This window comes from Rhamphochromis longiceps, linkage group LG19 (genome assembly GCF_057381845.1).
Source record: "Rhamphochromis longiceps isolate RC_006_pf linkage group LG19, R_longiceps_female_GT1.1, whole genome shotgun sequence".
In the NCBI taxonomy this organism is placed as follows: domain Eukaryota; kingdom Metazoa; phylum Chordata; class Actinopteri; order Cichliformes; family Cichlidae; genus Rhamphochromis; species Rhamphochromis longiceps.
The window spans coordinates 34,331,003-34,347,169 of NC_140575.1; the positions used below are offsets into that span (position 1 = coordinate 34,331,003).

Genomic DNA, 16,167 nt, shown 5'->3' on the forward strand with positions numbered 1-16,167 from the left:
TTTATTTGGGAAGCATTGGAATAAAAATTATGAATGGATTTTATTTATTGTGTGTAAACAAAATTCGGATGAAATGTTAAAAAAATATGACAAAAGAAATTTCATGTTTTATTTAAATTCATGTTTGTAAAACATCACATGAAACATGACGACTTGATGATGATCCTGGCAGCTTCACGTCTCCATAGAAACACGTTATGTTTTGGTAACTTTTCTACAGGTGAACTTTGATACTTTTTGTATCTGTGCATTTATTTAATGTTTAAATAAAGTTTTCTAAGCTGGACGAATCAGCTGGTGAGTTTGTTTCCATAGCGTCGACCAGGTGGAGCATCGAGTCTCCCACCTGCTCAGCAGCCTGCAGAAGCTCCGCCCTCGTCCTCTCACCTGGACACAGAGTTAGAAACATGATGTAACATTAATTTTAGTGTTTGAAGGACAAAGTTATCAAAGAGATGAAGAAGAAAGGACTTGTGCTAACTGGCTTGGCAAAGAGACTGAGCTGGAAAGGATATGCAGCAGGTGTAAATGATGCACTGACTGTTACAGGTACTGACTGTCAGGTGTGTGCTCACCTGATAGGTGAGTCTGACCTTAGGCAGTCATTTCCGTTTCCTTCTGTAGTCTCAGTCACCTGTCTGTGCCTCACCTGTCTGAGTCCACCTGTGTGTCTCCAGCGCAGCCTTCAGTCGTTCTACAGTCCCCTGCAGCAGCGTCTCTGAACTACGTGGCCCATGTTCCTCCTCTTCTTCAGACAGACTGTTTCGTTCTCCTTGTAGCTCCGCCTCCTCAGGGCCATGCTGTAGCTCTACTGGATGATGTGGAGACATGCGACCTGCAGACTCCTCACAGTCTCCATCAGGTGAGGGAGGTGAGCCCTGGTGGATTGTGGGAGATGTTTGAGTTTGAAGTTCTTCCTGGCTCCACTCATCCTCTATCTCCTCTTCCTCCTCTGTTTCTTCTTCTGTGCTTTTCAGAGTGTCAGAAGTTGGCGTGATGGTTCCTCTTTCTGTGTTCTCCGTGTTGGCACTGTTTGGCATGTTGCTGGCGTGTTGTTGAGCCTCCATCTTGTTCAGAGCCTGAAGAACAACATTTTCAGCTACAACTAATAGAAGGCACCTCAGCAGTCATCAGCCAATCACTCCGCCCACATCCACTCACCTGTGTGAGCATGCCCTGCAGTTGAGCATTGTACCGCGTCAATGTTTCCACAGTAACTTCCATCTCAGAGCACCTTTCCTCCAGGATGCCCTGCTCGGATTGGACAGTGAGCCGAAACGTTTGGAGCTCCTGCTCCAACAGCCTGATGGGGAAAAACAAACAAACAAACAACATAAGGTAGCAAACTAAAACAAAACAAGATAAAAAGAAACAAACAAACATAAACACGAGGCTGATAAAACCATCTGGCTCTGTTTTTCTTTGTTCTCACCATCGGTCCCTCTGTAGGTTCTTCACGTCTGTCAGCAACGCCACTGTCTTCAACGCCAAACACACACAGTCACATGACTGTTGCTATTACATAATTTTTATGACATCACAGTACACAGTGAGTTCATCACGTCACCTGCTGACTGGACGTGTCCTCATTCGTCTGCAGAGATTTACACGAAGAAGAGCAGTGAGGAGGAGGAGCCTCTGAGGCGGCATGTGAAACACCCCTCTCAGAGGAGGGGCTGTGAGACGAGCCAGCCAATCGTGTTGAGGCATCAGAAGCAGGTGGTGCTCTGAGGGGAAAAGAAATGTAATTATAATAAGATACCTAACGAGGGGGGTCGTATTATGAAAGTGTTATTTTCACACCTGTTCTCCGTCTCGCTTGGCTCCTCCCACATTAGGACCCTCTTCCAATTAGCTTCTCTCTGAGTGTGTCGCCGTGGCAGCAAGGCGTGATGAGCACTGCGCACCAACGAGGTTAGAGACTCTCTCCAGGTGGGCTGGTATAGAATGACAACTGAACTGAACAGGTTATTACGTCTTCTACAAGCGTTACCCCTCCATGTGCACCTGTGGGGATTTACCCCTCGCTTCCTCTCTGCGTCCTCTTACCTGTCAGGCTTTCACCTATTACTCCTGTTACCTTTGTCTCCTGTCACCTGTTCCTCTTACCTGTACTGTTAAATGAGTTCTTACCTGTGCCCCCTGATACCTGTTCTGTTCCCTGAGCTTCCTGATACCTGTTCTGTTCCCTGTGCTTCCGGTTACGTGTGTTCTTACCTGCTTGCAGAACTCGAGCACTGGATGGTGGGTTTTGTGTTTCCTGGTCTGGCGGTCAGTCAGGAAGCAGCTCTGACACACATGGACGTTCACACACTTCATACATCGATACCTGAATACACAGGTAAATCTTCGTCACACATCTGGACCGTGTTTACCCAGTTTCCAGTTTAAAATGTACATCACCTGAGCCCAGTGAAGGGGCGGGTCTTACAGATGTGACAGCGAACGTTGTGCTGGACGCTCTGACTGGCTGACAGCCGGTACAGAGTGGATAACCATAGCAACAGGCATGGCTCACTCTGCAGCCATGACAACAGATGATGCTTGCTCACCGTTGGGGTCAACACCTATAAACACACATAACATGTTAACCATGACGATGGCCAATCACAGCCAGGTGTGCGTTTGTGTTCTCACCCCTTTAAAACACGACTGAACCGCCGCCTCCAAATCGTCAAACACGACTTCCTCCTGAACTGCCGCAGGAACCTGAAAACACACGTTACAGAGAGCAGCAGCAGAGGCATGTTGGGAAATGTAGTGTGAGCTTTTTACCTGGATGAGGTCCATCAGCAAACACCTGAGTCCAGGCTTGCTGATGGATCCTGAAGGGGTTGTCGAGACCTGCAGCAGACCTGAAAACACCCGAGCTTTATTCTACAGGGCTGTGCATTTTATTGTGAAGGGCTGTACATTTTATTGTGAAGTGCTGTGCATTTTATTGTGAAGGCCTGTTATAGAGCAGTGTATTGTCCTCACCTCTGTACTTTAGCAGCAGGTTATCTGAGGACAGAGCGATAAGAGCAGTTTGAAGAGAGCGAGCTGAAACTTCATCGGACTGACTGCTGCAGCACACACACACGCACACGCACACACACGCGCACACACGCACACAGATTGTTACTCTGACTGGGTGCAGTCCTGTTAGTACTATGAGCACTACAAGTAATGTGATACTGTGAGTACACTGACCGGTCAAACAACCTGAACATCAGACTGCATGTCTCCTCGGTAGCTGCTGCAGTCACATGAAATGGCACGTCCTGTGATGCGCTGTGGAACATCCTGTTCAGAGCGCAGGTCACTTCCTGTCTGCTCATTGCGACGTCACTCTGAGCTCCACCCCCCGAGTGGAGAGCCGCTGTGACGTGTCGCACCAACACGGTGTCCACTAGAAACAGACAGCGATGTCACCGTAACATCTGAACATGTACAGGTCAGAGGTGAGCTCATGAAGTCAGCTGACTCTCAGGGCATACGTGCCAACCCTCCCGATTTTACTGGGAGAATCCCGAATTTCAGTGCCCCTCCCGAAAATCTCCCGGAGCCACCATTCTCCCGAATTTCTCCTGATTTTCCACCAAAACAAAATGAAAACAAAAATGAAAAACCATATCCCTGAATTCATAGCGCGGCCCAGCCAATTCCAGTTTCCAAAAATGGTAAATGGACCGGCTTATATAGCGCTTTTCTACTCATCTGAGCACTCAAAGCGCTTTACACAACTAGTGCATTCACCCATTCACATCTTTCTAAGTGCTTCATAGCTAACATTCACACACATTCATACTCCGATGGATGCATCGGAGAGCAATTTGGGGTTAATATCTTGCCCAAGGATATTTGGCACATAGACTAGGGGAAGCCAGGAATCGAACCACCAACCTTCCGATCAGTGGATGACCTGCTCTACCACCTGAGCTACAGCCATCCCACCAATGGCGGCAGCTACTTAGTTTTAACATTACTCTTATTACTCTTTCTGGGTTGCAAAATAAACTTTTAGCATATTTTCAGGCGAGAATGTAGCTGTGTAAATTTCAAATATCTAAGCCGGCGAGAACAGTAAACTCCCGGCAGATCGTTTTCAAACCCCAGCGGTCTTTGGCTACTCAGGTTAAACGTGATATATAAGGCACACAGATAACCTAAAAATGTTATTGTTTGACTTTTTTCAGTGTTTTATTTGTTCCTGAGTAAATCGGTTTGGCTGAGATTAAAGTTATTAGATTAGATTAAATAAAACTGTATTAATCCCTCGGGAGGGTTCCTCTCAGGGTTTTCACACAGCTGAATAAACGTCAAACAGAAAACTGATGAAAAAGAAGCGTGAGATGGTCGAGAAGTTATGTCAGCGTCCGGTTATATTTAGGTAGCAAGGAGCAGAAGGCAGAGTTTCACTCCACTGAGAAAGCTCGTGACATATTTTTGAGGGCTAGACCGGCACAGTCGCTCACTTCTGGCCTACCTGGCTTTCAGGGTACCCGGCCCACTTAGACCATGAAGGCCGGGTTCTCAGGTGGATGCAGCCTCTGAATTTGGACAGCCCCGGCTGGGGGACAGTAATAACTTACTTTAAATACAATTTTAAATAAGTAAACACTGTGAAATTCAAGTTTTCTGTATATGTATACCTAACCTCCCCCCTTTATGGAATGTCTCCCTAATTCTCAGGTCTCAAGGTTGGCAAGTATGTCTCAGGGTCAGTGTTAGAGCTGAACATCTGACTGTACAAGAGTACACGCAGTGCTACACAGAGTACATTAAGTGTACTGCAGTATATGTTTAGTACTCTGTGTAGCACATGTACTGCAGTACATGTGCTACACAGAGTACTATACATATACTGCAGTACATTTACTACACAGAGTACAGTACATATACTGCAGTACATGTGGTACAGAGAATACACTCAGTGCACTGTTACCCACGGCAACAGAGTCTCTGCAGAGCCTGGAGCTTCATGGCAGTTCTGTAGCCCGATGGACAGATTTGATTGAAACTCTCTGATAAACAGGAAGCAAACATCTGGAAACACTGGGGAACATAAACATCTGGAAACGCTGGTGAACATAAACATCTGGAAACGCTGGTGAACATAAACATTTGTGTGAACTTCATCGTCTCTGTGTCAATGCTCAGGTTCATGTACATCAGGCTTCATTTTCTTCTTACTCTTTGTACATATATGTATTGTTTGTTTGATTGATTGATTTGATTTGATTGATTAGCATTCAAATATCTCAGTGAAGCCAGAACAAAGATCTACCACAAAGCAAGAAAGCACGAGACAAGGCTAATCAAAAGGTACTGGCTGAAGCATTTGCTTATTACGCCAACCCTTTTAACAAAAGATCTTTTTGCATGCAGCTCCTGTACACAGGGCTCAAAGCAAATAATAAAACAAAGCAAAAACAAAACAAACAAACAAACAAGGAAAAAAACAAAAACAAAAATAACAACAACATGTATTTGTGTGTACAAATACATGAAAGTAAGCCGTTTGTAGTGAAGATGTTTGAGTCTTATGATGACCATCAGCACTGTCAAAGGATCTCATTCAGACTGCTATCAGAGCTCCTCCATCCTCCCTGAACTCAGGCTCACCTGTCAGGCAGCACTCAGGGATCATCTTACACAAACACCCTGCTCTGAATACATAATTGAAGACAGTGTGACACTTTACTTTCAGGATGTTGATCTTAACGAACAGAACAAAGAACAGACATATTTCTATTCTGTCTCTATTTGCTTTCTGTTTGCTGTCATCTCCTCACACACAGGCTTTTGTTTTTTAAACATGTAGTTGAACCTGAGCTCAGCGGGTTTCAGGTTTCACTGAACAGTGAGGCGATCTTACCGATGGAGTCTGGATCCATGATGAGTCTGAAACACAGAATAAGCTCATTGTTGATCAGTGAGCAGCTCTTTGTGTTTCATTCAGAACATGATTATTGCCAGTGATTAATGATTGATCACGATTAAAGTTACAGTTTAATTCAACAGAGAAAAGAAACTTTAGTAACTTCAGTGTGTTTTAAAGTGCTGACTGTTTGTTTAGTTTCATGAATAATACTTTAAGTCATTCATGTATGAATTTATGTTTTATGAAGTTCACAGAGACTCAGACTTACTAACCTCTAACTAAAAGGCTGTTCCAAAGTATTCACATTACATCCATCAGTAATCAGATTACAGGTATGTGGTTACTGTGTTACAGAGGTTCAGTTATATTTGCGCACTGGGGAGATAGAAATAAATAAATAAAAACAGAGCAAACAAACTTGTGTTTCAGATGGGTGGAGATGTGAGAATCATCAGTGCCACCGAGCAGGCAAGGAAACTGCAGAACTCAAACTACTAAAGTTTTGATCGTTCAAATATCATCACAATACTTAAACAGATGAGTTCTAACACTGCTGTCTTCCATGTTTCCTCTCTGATCATCCTCACTGGATTACTGCAAAACTGTACTGCACATGCTGTGAATAGAAAGCACAGAGTTCATGCTGCTCTGCTGTGTCGTGGTGTTTATGGAGATGTGAGGTCAGAGTGAATCTCACATTAGTTATAGATTATGAAACAAAAACAGTGACACTCGGTCAGGAACTCATCAAGGAACGAGCGCAGATCTTTAAATGCTCTCATGATTTCAGCACCAGAATAAACCGAGGATCAGACTTTGGGCTCAGCAGGAGGAGTAGACAGGAAGCAGGTCAGTGACCATGGTAACTGAGTCAGACTTTAGCGTTCTTTGTTTTCTAGGCTAACCCTGCTCCTGGATCAGCACAGATACTCTGGACTGTGGTGGACTCTTGTCTCATCCATGAGGAGGAGGAAGAGAGTTTGTCAGTGAGAACCATAGAAACAAAGACAGACAGAGACAGTAGAGTCTAAGTAGACACAGACTCACCTCCGTTCACTCTGTCCCAGTTGAAACCCAAGCATTGGCTGCTGAAGACACAAAGTGAAGCTGCTGATGGATGAAGGTTTCAGGTGTCAGCACACCTGCTAATCACCTGCTGCCTGTGGACCAATCCGCAGCCAGCAGAGTGTGACATCAGCTGCTTGCCAGAGCTTCATGATTTATTTAATCTCCGACTAACGATTCCCAGCCAGTCACAGCTTTAGTCATGCATTCTGAGCTTCTGACATGAGAGGGCGCCAAAACCCAGCCATCAGCCTTTGGTGAAGCTCAGAGACATTTATGAATGTCTGCCAGAGAAACTGAGAAGAAGAGCTTCAGCTGAGCTTGTCAGGGCCAGTGGCGGTCCTAGCCTGTTTGGCACCCCGGGCGAACACTCCCTCTGCCCCCCCCCCCCCCTCCACACACACACATAAAACATATTAAGGATTGTACATTAACATAAAACTGTTGTCGGAACCAGACTGAATTTCACCAGAGAAACACACACATGAAGAGAGAAAGAGTGTGATTTGAATGCAAACAGCCATCATAATTCATCATACAATGAGAACAGGACATATCAACAACTGACAGTGACTAATTAATATTAAAAATCTGTAACATAATGTTTGGAGTTTAGTCTGTTACTGTTACTATTTTTACCATTTCTTCTTGGAGCAACTGTAATCCACATAATTTCCTTAGGGATTAATAAAGTATTCTGATTCTGATTGGTTCAGGATGACCTGCCATTATCCAATCACACATCTGCTTACCTGCATCTTTTGCTCGTTTCTCCTCCTCTTCTTTTTTATTTTTTCTAAACTGAGCACATGATGGCTTTGAAAGTTTCTTGTCCATCTTCTATTGGTTTTAATTTTGCACTCCAGTATGAACACAAATCCCCCAAATCGAGGATCACCGCAACATAACCTAACAGACCTACACCTTAGTTCACAGATTCACTTTGTCTAAGGTTTATTTCTGGGATTTCACACAACCCAGGAGCGTCATTTACCTGACGCTCCTGGGTTGAACTATCACAAAGGGTCCTGGTGAAGAATCTGCTGGAATTTGGTGACAGGCTTCAAAGGTCAAGAAGACCAAGAAGGTATAACACACTGCTGCTGTCACCGAGCATGTGTGACAGCAGCAGCTACAGATGTGTTGGACAGCGTGTTTATTTTATTTATATTTGTGTGAAACACCATGCCCCAGAAAACACCATGTCCCAGAAAACACTATGTCCAGATGAGCATTTTTGGCATTTGTTTACTTGGATGACTGAGCATCAGGACACATGAAACACCATGAGTTTCACATTCATGATTTGATGCTGATACTTGCAAACTTCAGGTTCATGAACATATTGTAGCTACATTTTTTTATTTAGAAGAGCTGTAAACCTTTCCCACTGAAAGCAGCACAATCCCACTTTGAAAACAATATTTTCATTAAATGAATTCTGGGTAAATCAAAGTATTATCAAAGCTGTCTGTCCATCTTTTCCTCCTTAACAGATCCATCCTGTCCTGGCAGTCTGCAGACACAGAAACATGGACAAGGAGGTGTTTGTCCAGTAGCAGCAGCAGCAGGGACTCACTGCTCTGCTACATTGATAAAACTTTTCATTTTACAAAACAGTCTTATTTTCCAGTTGATCTGGATTCTCTTTGTCACCACGTATTTGCCACTGTATAGGTAGCTGTTATATTTTGTGTTGGAAATATCTAGAATGTATTTTAATTGTTTTTAACAAGTACAGAGAACGGCTGTCTGTACTCCCCCTGTTCTCCTCTCCATCTCTCAGCTGCTGCTGGCTCCTTTTTCTCCTCCTCTTCCTCACACACTGCTGGATCTGTCCTGGTGTATCATCAGGGATGCAGTGTCACAGGCCGACAGGAAAAACTGGACTCAAACGCAGAGACAGCACATACATTTTACAGTGTTTCATTAAGAAAACAGATTTATTCGTAGTAAAGTGTTTTTAGAGCTGGACGTGGCCGTGGGTCAGTGAGGGTAAACTGATAATTGACAGGTGTGACTGGAATGGAGCGGGTACATTGATAGCTGAGGTGAGCATGGCTTTGAGGAAGAGGCGAATAATGGCAAAGAATGGAGAGCCAGTGTCCCATCTCCTCTCACCTTCTCAGTCTCTTCTGACTCTGGACACTTGCAGAAAGAAAACAAACCATGGCAGTTAACAACAAAAGAAACAGGAGGAGGACTTTTCCATCTACTGTCTGTCTCATTATTAGTGGTTTATACTGGATAAGAGCGCTTTAAGGACAAACTTCAGCACAGCATGGTTGAGTCTGTGTCTTCACCACAGTCCACGGGCAGCTGTTTGGCTCCCATAAATACACTTAGCTTAAAGAGTGAACTGTCTGCTCGGTTTATCCTAAAACGTTTAAGTTCGTTTGGCTTCACACCGAAAAGGGTGACTGTGGCTCAGGGGGTTGGGAATCGCATCTGTAACCGGAAGGTCGCCGGTTCGATCCCTGGGCTCTCTGTCCTGGTCGTTGTGTCCTTGGGCAAGACACTTTACCCTACTTGCCTACTGGTGATGGCCAGAGGGGCCGATGGCGCGATATGGCAGCCTCGCTTCTGTCAGTCTGCCCCAGGGCAGCTGTGGCTACAACTGCAGCTGCCTCCACCAGTGTATGAATGTGAGAGTGAATGAATAGTGGTATTGTAAAGCGCTTTGGGTGCCTAGAAAAGCGCTATATAAATCCAATCCATTATTATAAACAGACCCGGCTAACAAAACTTACTAACAGAGGCATGTGGGGCATGAGCCACTGATTTAGCTCAGTCAAAATTTAGCTGAATTTAATGTTTTAAGATTATTCATTAACATTTGTTCTGTTGGACATCTGAGTGAGATAAAGTGAAATTTGGTGGTTTTGTTAACAAGTAGTGTAATTTAAACAAAACAATTATAAATTTTCACAATGAAAGTAGTTAAATCATGTACAGTTTACTTAACATTTGTTAAATTCAGTCATGTTGATATAACTTGATACAATCTAGCCAGGCTGTGGTCATGTGACTCATAGGCAGAAGCTCCTGTGATATCATGAAATCACATGAGATCTCATATCTGTGCAAAATCTGTGCAGTTGTCTCAGAGAGATGGCAGAAAAGTACGGTACAGACTGAACAGGTAAGATAACACCTGTTGTCTTCATCATGTGTACAAAGTCATCATCAGTTTGTCTGTTTTTAGCTTCATTTGTTGCTTTGCAGTCAGACTGTTTATGCAACGTTAGCTAATGTAAATATACTAATATATCTAATGTAGGACAAGTAGAAACACATATCTTCTTCAGATTTAGGTCTAATACAGTCAAACACATGCACATGGACACATTTTATACTCAACATACATAACAAAGTTTATAAACCTTAAATATATAAACCTGTCTGCTGGCTGAATTTAGGAGAAACATTTCTTTTTGGTTTTTTTAAACCAAATTTCTCTTCAGTTTTAATAAATACACGTTTTTATCTTGTTTTAAATTGTAAGTGTACATTTGCATTATTCCCTCTTTGTTCTGCAACTGTTGCACAATAATTTGCTTTGCGTGTTCATTTATAATTTTATTTATTTATTTATTTTATTTTACAGCAGTCACTGAGAAGATGAGCTCAGAATCACCTTTTAACCCTGCTCAGGTACACCAATGATGTTCCTGGGTCTGTTTGACCCGGGGTGTGTTTAGTTATCCAGAAACCAAAAAGTTCCAATAAACATGTATTATCTCATTAGTAACTCCATTCCTAACCATTTCAATCAATTTTTAGTGTGTGATCTAAATATTGGTGTGTTCTGTTCTGTCATATAAAATAATATAATGTTCATTACATTGATTTTCTTTTCATTTTATTTCTCTTTTTTATGGAGTAATAAAAGCTGCCAACTTATCTCTCAATAATCAAATCAGATTAACCTGGAGAACGTATGAAGTCTCCAGAGACACCAAACATATTCCTAGACTTGTAGTCAAGATCGCCTAAACCAAGACCAAGACAATACCAAGACCAGAGGGTATCGAGACCAAGACAGACCGAGTCAAGACTAAAACAAAGTTGAGACAAGACCAAGACTGAGGCGGAGACAAAAAAGTCTTTAAACTGCAGCCAGATGCTGCTTCGTTTACGGGTGTCGGGCATATTTATGTGTTTTTGCACTGGCACAGCCCTCCTCACCGCTGTCTACTGTCTCAATCACTCACTGAGAGGACAGACGTATGCTCCACTTGACTGTCGCGTCTCTCACCCTCTCTGTTTTTCACATAATGATATTATCCTATATCCTCACATGTGATTGGCCACAATATGGAGGGATTGGAGCATAGCTGAGCCACTGTGTGAGAGCTGAGCAGCCAAAGGAAATTAAGTGAGGAGCGGCTCTCGCTCAATGGGAGTCGACTCTTCTGATTCACTACAAAGCGCTCTGTAAGCACGGCTCTTAGAGCTGATGCTTCTGCGCATGGCACATTATCGAACGTTACGTTCATGGATACTGTTGACTCCAAATCTCCCGACCACTATGTCAATCTGAGACAGCAAGACCGGTCTCAAGATATCCAACTCTACATATCCCTCTGTGTCTCACAGACTGGCTGTTGGTTCATCCTTTGAGTTACAGTGGTGTGAAAAAGTGTTCGCCCCCTTCCTGACGTCCTCTTTTTGTGTTTGCCACACTTAAAGGTTTTAGATCGTCAGACAAATTTAAGTGTTAGAAAAGATAACACAAGTAAACACAAAATGAAGGTGTTTAATATTGAGAGGGGAAAAATGCAAATCCTCAAAAGTCCTCCTTTGGGGAGGTCAAAGGTTGGTCCATATAACATGGTGGAAAGTCCGTCACACAGCACTTACCTCCACTGTTCTCATCATCAGAGAAACAGTTTGCTTCAGTCTTCCTCTGATTTAATTGGTTCAGACTTCAGAGTCAGCTGACCACAGAAGGCTGCTGCTGCAGACTGTGACCACCAGAGGGTGCCAACACAATTTATCAGGATCAATGATTTGGAGCAGGGTGAGAGATGAAGTGAGCAGTAAACGAGAATAAATAAAGAGGTGATGAAATCGATATATAAAAGAGTAGAATCAGAGATACAGTGCGGACGGTTACATCAGAGGTAGAGGAAGATGATGATGAAGAGCAAACTTAGACTGACGGGTTAACTAAAGAGGAAATGTGAAAAGATGACAATGTTTTCAGTGTTGGCTATACAGAACAAAAACAACAACCCTAAAAATGTGGAAATCAATTACTCTGCATTTTTATGGTGTTTTCCTTGTTTTTGATCGTGTGTTACTAAAGCTCTGCACCTGGTCTAAAACCCAAAGCATCATGGGACATATCTGGTATCAGTGTTGAGCACATGTGTCTGTGGAACGTATATGAAGGACTGACATACTGGGGGCTTGGTGCATTTCTCCATTGTGTTCTTGAACCTTGTTGGACCTGTCCAGCAGCGTGTTTGCTCTGCGGGTGGAGCAGCTGATTGACATGAATGCTCAATGAGGGGCTGATGGCCTGATGCTGGAGAACAAAGCAGCTGCTGTGGCCAGGCCATGAACTGGCTGTTGTTCTCTGTCTCTGCTGCCCGCTGACCTCCTCTCCTCTTTGTTTCTCTTTCAATGAAGCTTGTTGTTTGTTTCTGGAGTGTTCGAGTACCAACACTGAGCTTTTCTTCTTCTGCCACTCTGAGTTAAACGACTGTCATCGAACGCCACCATCACATCAGCCCCGAGGGCCGTGCAGCGACACTCTTATTTAACTCCTACCGAGAGTCTAGACCAGGGGTCCCCAATCCCAGTCCACGAAAGCCGGTGTCCCTGCAGGTTTTAGATCTCACCCTGGGTCAACACACCTGAATCACATGATTAGTTCATTACCAGGCCTCTGGAGAACTTCAAGACATGTTGAGAAGGTAATTTATCCATTTAAATCAGCTGTGATGGATCAAGGACACATCTAAAACCTGCAGGGACACCGGCCCTCGTGGACTGGGATTGGGGACCCCTGGTCTAGAGTGTGTAGTTGAGGCTGAGGAGGAGACAAAGGCATCATCAGAGTTGATCCTGAACATCTGTGAAGCTGCTTTCTTTCATAATGTTTTCAATTTACTAGAGTTGATGAGCTGATGAAGGAAAAGGCACTATTTAAAAAAACAACGTTTCTGCGGCATTCAAACACTGATGACAGGTTGGCCTCTCTGTGCTCTCCCTGTGGGGGGAGGGGGGGCATGAAAGTTACTCTTATCTGGTATGTGTCTCAGACCGTGGTTTTGATTGGTCAAAGAAACATGACAACATGAGCTTTAAGGCCATTTTGAGATGCTGTTACTCTGTAGAGACTCCACATCCAGCTCTGAGCTCTCAGACAGGCTGTAAAATATTCATGAGATCTAGTCCCCTGATTTATGACCTGAGGTTTGTCCAGGTGGTCATTCTTCCTGAAATCAGTACATTTTAAAACATTTCAGGCTTGACGTTGTTCCATAAGATTTTCACAGAACTAATTTGTGTTGTGAAATTTTAGCTTCATACATCAAAAACTTCTAGATGTGTGTCCTTGAAAAACAGTCCATCGACCTACTTTCAGGTCATTAGTTTGAAAATGTCTGCACAAGAATATCTAAAACACCCTAGAAATAACAGCCTGGAGTTTTCATCAGAATCAGTCAAAATCTGAATTGTCAACAATTGTCAACAACCACTGATCAAAGCCCTTTGCTCAGAGACGTCCCAAATCACAGATCCTGAATTATTCTGATGACGAGAAAGAGCAGTGAAGTTTCAGGCTTTTATCTTTGATAGTTTTTCAGATATTCAGTTTCAAACTTTCCCTCAGATTTCAACGGATCGTTTTTCAGAAACATCTTGAAAAGTTTTTGATTTTAAAGTTTCACAGCAATCATTATATATGTTAAAGGTTTGTTTCAAATGTCTTTTATTAGAAGCAAGTATCACAGTTGTTACAAATTAATAGAACTTATGCCCCCTTTTTCTCTAAACAAAACAAGACAAAACAAACAAAAGAAAAAAAACCCAACACCCTCTATGGGCCCCGATCCCCCAACTGCCAAAAATTTAAATTTTCCCAAGATATGCAAGTAAAGGGTGCCAGATTAGTTCAAAATCTTTCACATTGCCATTCATGGTATATCTTATTTTTTCAAGGTGAAGAGTATTTGTAAGTTCTGCAAGCCGCATCTTTAACACAGGAACCTCTTTGCCTTTCCAAAGCTGCAGGATCAGTTTCTTTGCGATGATCAATGCATATGACATAAACCTTTTTTGAGAATGTTGTAAACTTTGTGTTTCTTTGGAGATCCCGAAGATAATTACTGTTGGATTTGGCTCAATCTTGTTTTTAAAAATATTAGAGAGGTAAGTAAAAATGTCACACCAAAAACCCTGAAGCCTTGGACAAAGTGCAAAACTATCTAACAGATTTCCATAATGTGTCATACGTTTTTCGCAGAGAGGAGAGCAGTCTGGGTACATTTTGTGAAGTCTTTCCCTTGAGCAATGTAACCTGTGTACAATTTTATACTGAATTAAAGAGTGACGGGAATTAATAAAAAGCGTATTTATGTTGCGTAAGACCTCCTGCCAAAAATCTTCCGATACGGAAATCCCAAATTCCTTTTCCCACTCCTCTTTAATTGAGTGAGTTGAAGGTGTACTCATCTCCTGTACTGAGTTATAGAATAATGAGACTCTGTTCGAACCCCCGGCTATCACTAAGGCATCTATCCAAGGTGTCAGACGACATGCTTTCAAACTGCGGCAGATGTGTGCGGATATAATTTCGTAGTTGAAGATATCTAAAAAAAATGGCTGCACGGTAGTCCAAATCTATCTATTAATTGTTGAAATGACATGAAGGTGTCATTTGAGTATGTCTTTTAATTTACGAATTCCCAGTTCCTGCCACACGTTGAAGGCTCCGTCTGCACATGATGGAAGGAAAGAGGGGTTAGCTGTAACAGGCATACTCATTGATAATGATTTCAGTTTAAAGTGCTTAATTATTTGTTTCCAAATTCGCACTGTGGTATGGATCACTGGGTTATAGTTATAGTGTGCACTTGTCAAGGGAGTAGGAGAAAGTAATATTCCACCAACACAGTAAGGAAGGCAGTCCTCCCGCTCCATCTGCAGAACATGGGGGAGTAACGCTGTATCATCCAGTAAGAGGTAAATTATTCTTAAATTTGATGCCCAATAATAATGCATAAAGTTAGGTAGTGCAAGTCCACCAAGGGATCCGTGTTTACATAGATGTTCTTTTTTTATTCTATGTGTTTTGTAGTTCCATTTAAACGGCATAATAATGGCATCCAGCTTGTTGAAGAAAGATTTGGGCAGGAAAATTGGGATATTTTGGACCAAATACAGATATTGCGGGAGAAATACCATTCTGAGTTCACTCTTCCTATCAAGGAGATAGGGAGTGTCCTCCAAAACTGGATGTTGTTTTTTAGCTTCTCCAGTAGAGGGAGAAAGTTTTCTTTCACTAAGGAAATATATTTTCTTGTTATTGTGATGCTCAGATATGTAATTTTTTCACAAGTTATTTTAAATGGGAGAGATGCAAACCACTCATTGCTTTCCAATTTGATGGGCAATACTTCACTTTTTTTCCAGTTGACCTTGTAACCGGCGAAGGTGCCAAATTTGTCAATAACGGAGAGGGCTGCCGGGACGGAGGTTTGGGGTTTTGTTATGTATAGTAAAATGTCATCAGCATAGAGCGATATAGTATTAGAAGTATATGCTGTGTCATAGCCACGTATATCAGGGTGAGTACGAATCGTCTGTGCCAGGGGTTCCAGAGCGAACAGGACTAAGAACACATGCCTGACGTGTCCCTCTGCTGAGCTTAAACTGAGTGGATAATGTTTGGTTTGTAAGGATTCTGGCTGTGGGATTCTTGTAGAGTAATTTTATCCAGGAAATAAAATCTTGTCCCAGCCTGGATGCATACCATTTTTTAATAAACCAATAGATTTAATAATTTCTTCAGTTGTAATCCTGGCATTCAAAATCTTGCGATCCACCTGATCTAACACAGGGAGATCACACTTATCTAAAAAGTCCTGCATATCTTTAGGCCCTGCAGTGGAATGAGAAGTATAGAGAGATTGATAAAACTGCCTAAAGTTATCATTAATGTCTTTATGTGATGTAACCAGGTTTCCATTGCGTGATCTAATTTTGTGAATCATTCTGTC

The 16,167-nt window shown here is 42.6% G+C and overlaps 1 protein-coding gene across 1 annotated transcript; it reads right to left on the minus strand.

Annotated features, from left to right (window-relative positions):
• Positions 1–128: 128 nt before the first annotated feature.
• Positions 129–6,951, minus strand: dytn (dystrotelin). Its single transcript, XM_085392332.1, has 14 exons — positions 6,914–6,951; positions 4,932–5,886; positions 3,193–3,391; positions 2,980–3,065; positions 2,776–2,855; positions 2,638–2,709; positions 2,404–2,567; positions 2,218–2,329; positions 1,804–1,937; positions 1,568–1,727; positions 1,433–1,479; positions 1,162–1,303; positions 650–1,079; positions 129–387 (listed from the first exon to the last, which is right to left on the minus strand). Exons 2-14 carry the CDS (start codon positions 5,152–5,154, stop codon positions 263–265), a joined length of 1,974 nt encoding a protein of 657 aa, XP_085248458.1. The 5' UTR covers positions 5,155–5,886; positions 6,914–6,951; the 3' UTR covers positions 129–262.
• Between the last annotated feature and the right edge of the window lie 9,216 nt (positions 6,952–16,167).